The 7,336-nt window shown below is 40.1% G+C and overlaps 1 protein-coding gene across 1 annotated transcript; it reads left to right on the plus strand.

The window, feature by feature from the left end:
• The first annotated feature begins 4,340 nt into the window (after positions 1 to 4,340).
• LOC142503820 (uncharacterized) lies at positions 4,341 to 6,342 on the plus strand. Its single transcript, XM_075616553.1, has 2 exons — positions 4,341 to 4,456; positions 4,822 to 6,342. The coding sequence occupies exons 1-2, from the start codon at positions 4,360 to 4,362 to the stop codon at positions 5,901 to 5,903; spliced, it is 1,179 nt and encodes a 392-aa protein (XP_075472668.1). The 5' UTR covers positions 4,341 to 4,359; the 3' UTR covers positions 5,904 to 6,342.
• Positions 6,343 to 7,336: the final 994 nt, after the last annotated feature.

The raw sequence follows: 7,336 nt of genomic DNA on the forward strand, positions 1-7,336 counted from the left end.
GCCTGTAGTTTGAGACAGTGTTTTTGTCCCCACTTTTGGAGTTTGGGACAACTCTGGCAGCTTTCCAGGTCTTAGGGATATGGCCTGCAGACAGGATAGAGTTGACTATGGAAGCAATTGCTTTGGCAATTGCTGGGGCACCAAGTCTTAGGAACCTAGATTGTAGTAAGTCAGGTCCATATTGGCTGCTTAGTTTTAGTTTGAGGAGCGCTTGTGTAATCTCCTCTTCGGATACACAGGGTTGTGGTTTGGGTTGCGTTTCGCTAATAAGTTAGTAGCACACCCCACAAAGTAATTATTGAATGCATTTGCAATGTCGGTAGGGTTTGTCAGAGTAATGTCGCCCTTAGTGATATTACTTGGCTGTTGATGGTTAGAAGGCTGGAATATGTTGTTGATAACCTTCCAGAAGTTAGCTGGGTTTGATGTATTCTGGAGGAGATTGTCAGAGTAATATTGTGCTTTTGCATGCCTTGTTTGCCTTGTGCACATGTTCCGCAGGCAGCTGTAGTGATTGAGATCCTTGGTAGTGCCAGTTACTTTGTAGCTTTCCACAAGGCATCCCTGAACTGGTAGAGTGCTATAAGGTCAGGTGTAACCCATGTAAGGTGAGAACCCCGTACCCTTATTCTGCGTAGTGGAGCATGGGTATCACAAAGTTTTAAGAACTCGGACTGGAAATAGTCGAGCGCAGAATCAGGGTCAGGAATTAAATCGATTCTGTGCCAAGGGCAGTTGGTAAGGTCAGCCAGAAACTGTTGTGGGTTAAAGTTTCTAAATGTTCTAGTGAGGAGAACTTTAGGGCTTGATTGGGGCAGTTTAATTTTCCTTACACAGTACACTATTGCATGGTCACTGAAAATGTCAGGAAGGATGCCAGAGGATTGGATTCTGCTGGGATTTTTGAGGAGAGAATCCAGTCTAGCAAGGAATGGTTGTGCGATTTCAGGTTTGTCCGTGTGGGTTGGGAAAGAAGTTGCGATAGGTTAAGCGATTTAATTTGTGTGTGGATTTTGTGGTTTTTAGGGTCAAGTCAATTGAAGTTGAAATCCCCAAGAACTAGCAGCTATGGTGGAGTTCCATGATGCTTATTCTGTCAATATCCTGCTACCTTTGGCGATTGAGTATTACTCATACATTCTTATGTTCCTGTCATGTTTGTGAGTGCGCATTTTTATAATTACCAGTCCCATATAAATTTTTCTACCTACTACACTATGGGCCTCATGCAGTAAGCGTCGATTAAGTGAAATCGGCAAGCTTACCGATTAGTCATGTTAATGGCGATTTTTCCTCTCCGTATGCAGTAAGTGCCGAATACATTCAAAATCAACCCGAAAACAAATCCGCCCACTCTCACGATGATTAGCCGATCACACACAGGTGTATCGGCGTGCGTGGCGGGGTGCTGATAGGTTGCCCAATCACAAATCTTGCTGAATCAGGCGAAACAAGCATGTATTGGATTGCGCGCCATATTTAAAGGCAACGTGTACTGCTAATCATTCTCTGTGTTGTTGGGAGTGAGAGAGAGAGAGACGCACAGAGCTGGCTGATTGAACATTTGCATATTGACGGAGAGACTTGTTGTGTATTGGGTGAGCTTTGTCCATTGTTGTTTTGTTTACATCTTTGTCTTGTTTTATATGTGGAAGTGTTTCGTGTGATTGGCTGTACATTAGTTGTCTGTTTTTTGTGAGTGCTGGAAGTATGCCCGCAAAGCGTGGGAAGAGTGATGCTGGTGGGAGTGGGAGTGCTACTCGTGCGAGTACGCGTCGGAGTGAACGTACTGTTCAGGGGAGTGATGTTGCTGGTGCACCGAGTGGTGTTGCTGGGAGTGGGAGTGCTGGTAGTGGGAGTGCTGTTGCTGGGAGTGGGAGTGCTGTTGCTGGGAGTGCTGTTGCTGTGAGTGGGAGTGCTGTTGCTGTGAGTGGGAGTGCTGTTGCTGTGAGTGGGAGTGCTGTTGCTGGGAGTGGGAGTGTTGTTGCTGGGAGTGGGAGTGCTGGTGCTAGGAGTGGGAGTGCTGGTGCTAGGAGTGGGAGTGCTGGTGCTAGGAGTGGGAGTGCTGGTGCTGTGAGTGCTGCTGGTGGCGCAGTTGCTGATGGGGTGTCTGGTGGTGGCGTGCTTGCTGGTGGGCAGCTTTTGGAGGCTCTTCCATTGGAAGAAGGAGAGTCCAGTCAGCACCAGCCAAGCTCTGACCCTAAACCTGCTCGGAAGAAACGTGTGGAGAAGCCACGTAATCCTCGCTTCAATGACCAGGAAAATACAGCTCTTGTCACTGGCATTCTGGAGCACTATGACAGTATATATGGACATTTACTAGGTAAGTGTACCTTTACATTTATTATTCAAATACATGTGATCCTAGGTCATCTGAGTTTTGTTCATATGCAAATATGGGTTCAGAATATCTTTCTATGTTAAATAGTCTGGAAACACAGCTTTTTATCATGCCTTACAAGGACAACTAAACACAGGCGGTCAATTTGCCATAACTGCATACAATATGAATGCAACCTTGCTTACATGTATAGGTTTAGTAGTGAATGCTCATGTGCTTCACATATTACACATAAAACAGCATGTTTGCTATCTCTTGGAACAGCTAGCAGTGTAGGAAACTGGTGCTTCTATTATTAATCATTTACCTCATATATTTTATATGTTTTTCAAGGGCGGACAAGTTCAGCAAGCAGAAAAGAAATGTGGGACACAATAGTCATTGGTGTCAATGCGTGTGGGAATCATGTGAGGGACAAGCGGAATTGTCACAAGAGATTTGATGATATTAGGTCCAAATTGAAAAAGAAAATACAACACCAACGCGTGCATGCTACTGGCACTGGAGGTGGGCCCACACCACAACGTCTCATATTAAGTCCATTGGAGGAGCTGCTTCGGGCAAAATTACTTCCCGTCGTCGTGGAAGGCTTACCTGGTGACCGTGATATAGGAATTTACCCCTCACAATTTCCACCAGGTGAGAAATATTACTGTACTAGGCGTGTCGTTGCTTACAGTTATTTTGCATAGTTACACTGCTTTTTATACTGTCTTCACAATATAAGCATACCTGTATCTATATATGTATATGTCTGATTCTGTATATATATATATCTCAAAATAGACATATATGTTGTAGTCCTACTAAAAGCAGTAACTAATATAGCACGTGCCACTGCGTGCTCATTTACATGTGAATTCCCAAAATGCATTGCTGCAGTGGAAGCAATTGATGGTGGGCGAAGATGGGGAACAACAGGGTAGTACACATGTGTAACACATGTTAATCAGAAATTATTACTAGCTACAGGTACAGAACAGAAATATGTAGAATATTATTGTGTATTTTATTTATTTTACTCCGACAAACATGACATTACTGCCTATTTTAAGCATGCATCAAATATATTGCATGCAACGGCCTACAAACATCACTTGCACTAACACATCTATAGTTGTTTATGAAAAGGTCCATTTTTGCTTTAACTCATATACAGACAGCATAATGAGGCACACGTATCATATTTTATGTCATTGTTTTCATAACTTAAAAACTGCACACGACTATTTAGCTCATCTACCATTGTGTTAAAGCAGCTGCAATTAATATCTCATCACAGCATACACTTCAACAGAGGGGGTGGGGTTCAGCACACACACTAATTGCAGCCTCATTTTAGGGTCAACTTAGTTCACACCATTTTCACCTGTTTCAAGTAATTGAAAGGTGTGGCTGATTAGGCTTTTTGGGGAAGGGAATTCCGTTCTTACAACCTGACTAGCACAACTGAAGTTAATCACACTCATTTGAAAGCTTCACTTTAGCTACTAAATGCCCCAACAACTCATTACTTATCAAAGCGTACGTCACACATTAGTTCACTCATATCTATAGTTGAACTACTACTATCAACGACACATTATCACACACTGCATGTGTTGTCTTGTTTAGTCACAGCCACATTCATGTGTGCCACATCTTATATTAATGTACCACACATATCCTCTACCAAAAACAACACTTTTTGCAATATGACCACCTTCATGATAACCATTGTGAATGGTCATCTCATGATAGTTATGTACATTATGATACTGATATCACTACACAACATATGATTTTTATGTACAAATTTTATCTATTTATCCTCACGCATTACTGCAGGAACATAGTATGTTTTATGTTAGGGAACTCAAAAGTTCTAAGTACACAGGCATGTACATTGTTATTACAACTATTTATGTTCACTTTCACACACACATTTTGGGTTAAGGAAATTATGCTGTTAGGTACTCATAAATACAGAACATACAATAACTGTTTGTTCAATATTTACACATGTAAATGTAAAACTTATGTTATTGTTATATATAGTTGCCCCTGAAGGACATGTGTCACCTGAGACTGAACAAGTGTCTTCACCTGGGTCAGCCAGCTCAACACACCTAGAAGGTGAGTGTATCAGTTGGTGGCCATATAATATGTGCTCTTCTATATGTTATGTTGTCATGTTCATTATTTGTTTTGCACATCTTCTTTAAATAGGATTACTTAGTGTCAGTGAAAATGAAGTGTAAGGCAACTTGTATTGTGTTAGTGATGTTAACTATCATGTAGGAGTTGTGAGTTTACAGCAAGTTTTCAGTCACTCATATTTCATACTGAGTCCAAACATTATTCTTAAGTCAAGGTAGTTTTTAATGTGAGGTTATAAAACGTATGGAAACATGTTAGTTGTTACTTATGACACAGTACAATTACATAGTAACACAGCAGAGATTAACATGCCATTTAATAATGTGTACATTTATTTGTAGAACATGATGAAGAGGATTTTGATGATGATGATGATGATGATGATGATGCCGCCGCCGCCGCCATAGACACACAAATACAAGCAAGTGACCATGAAGAGGTTCCAATTGAAACTGTTTTACCGCCAAATCGTCCAGCAAAAACCACATATGATGCAATTGTAGCTTCTGAGGGAAAAATTGTGGAAGCAGAAAATCGTCGCCATTCTGACCTGATGACAGTGCTGGAAAGGATGATTGCACTGCAGGAAGAAACAGTTTCACAATTGGCACATCTCCACAGAGTCTTCATTGAAGTGCCTAAACAGTTGCAAAAAATCAACACCTCATTCGAAGCATTAGTTGTTCAGCAAACACAAGCTAATTACTGGAGAATGACTAATGTACCACAATTCAACAGCTCACAGGCAGGATCTGTTCATGCAGGTCAGTTTTCACCACATGCTTCTGATATTCATTCACCAGGCCCAAATGTTACCAGTCAAGTAGCAGACATTGCTGTGCAGGTTCCTGACGACATCCTACCGCTGCCATCTGTACAAATTCAGCAGCTGACACCTACAAAGGAGGCCACAAAAAGAAAACACAAGCAGTTACTACTGACCAGTTTTTGGTCAAAAACAACAAAAGACACACATGAAACAGACCAACCATCACTTGTGCAGTGTCTACCAACTTGCTCACATGTGTCAGTGGGCACAAGCCCTGTCCGTGAACAGTCACTACCCAAAAGCCCTGTAGGTGAGTCACTGCCCAAAAGCCCTGTAGGTGAATCGCTGCCCAAAAGCCCTGTAGGTGAATCGCTGCCCAAAAGCCCTGTAGGTGAGTCACTGGCCACAAGCCCTGTAGGTGAGTCACTGGCCACAAGCCCTGTAGGTGAACAGTCACTACCCAAAAGCCCTGTAGGTGAGTCACTGCCCAAAAGCCCTGTAGGTGAGTCACTGGCCACAAGCCCTGCCCGTGAAGTGCCAGAGGCCAGTCAAAGTGGCTCTGTTGTACCTAAAGTTGGTGGCAAAAGAAAAAGGAAAATTCAAGAGACAACAAGCAGGCCTGTTACTCGCTCGCAAAAAGAACAAAAAAAATAAATTTTAAAATTCACAAAATATGTCTTTGGCCTTGTTTTGTTGACTTCAGATTATCTAATTACTATTGTATGTATGCTGAAGACTGTGTTGTTTCCAAACTTTCAAGTATGTTCTTGTACACGTGAATTTTTGGAAATGTTAACACTCCTAATTAATGAATAGTGTTATAAATATTGATGTATTAATCGTCTGTTCAGTAATGCTCCACCAGGAGCCAGTTGCTAAGTTTAGAGAAGCTGCCATTGACTTTGCAGCAAAACATTGCATTTGGGTGTGTTAATTGATGTAATCATTGCATGTGCATATTATTTTCATGCAATTATAAAAGCACCTATTTAACTGCAAACATCTTTCTTGTACGTGTACAGCAGGATTTTGTGTTAAATATTACTTACCTTTGGTGGCCATTGTAATGTTGTCCTTTAATCATTTATGTGTTCTTGTTTCAAGAACATCTCTGAATTTATACTAAAATATATGTAGTATGTATTGATATATGCACACACACACACAGACACACACTGTGTGTGTGTGTGTGTGTGTGTGTATATATATAGTACTATCTAAACTGGTATAGATGTATTTACAAAAAACATACACTTCATGCTTCCTTGTGAAAACACACTATTTTAATAATACAGGCCTAATGTTTGACAACTATACTAAGTGTGAGCCTCTAACATTATTGGGTGCAAACAAATGTTTATTACTTAATTCACTCATGTTTATCACCATTTAAATAGGTTTCATACAAGGCCTACTTACTGCCATCAATATGTTGTGTGTACTCCTGCAATATAAAAAAAAAAAAAAAAAAGATACATTATATATATATATATATATATATATATATATATATACATATACATATATACACACACACACACACTATACATATAGTACAATATACACTATATATATATATATTTTTTTATGAGAGAGATATATTTATATATATATAGATACACACGTATTTAAACTCATGCAGACAGGTAGTTAACCAGACTTTCAAATACACACAGAAATGTATGTGGGAAAAAAACATTTCATTTTGCAGGTGTGTGTATTTACTGATATGGCTGTCTAAGCACTATTTTCACACAGTGCTCTTTGTTATTTTTCTAGAAAACTCAATGTTACTGAAATAAGTGTAGGAATGTTTTCACAAACGAGATAAAAAAATGATACATGTTTTTCCCACATTCGCCTATCACTAACCACAAAACTTAACCCAATTAAAAGGACACATCCAATTGGCGTTTGAAATAAGGAGTAAAAGTAGTTACTTTTGTTGACCTTGAAAACGAAACACAGGAATTTGTTAGCCATTGAGCAGAATCATTTTGATGAGCAAAGAAGACAGAACTGCACACATCTTTTGTGCTACTCTGACATGGCTGATGAATTCGTTAACAATATGAATCCCCTTTTAG

The sequence above is a fragment of the Ascaphus truei genome, chromosome 10 (genome assembly GCF_040206685.1).
Source record: "Ascaphus truei isolate aAscTru1 chromosome 10, aAscTru1.hap1, whole genome shotgun sequence".
Classification (NCBI taxonomy): Eukaryota; Metazoa; Chordata; class Amphibia; order Anura; family Ascaphidae; genus Ascaphus; species Ascaphus truei.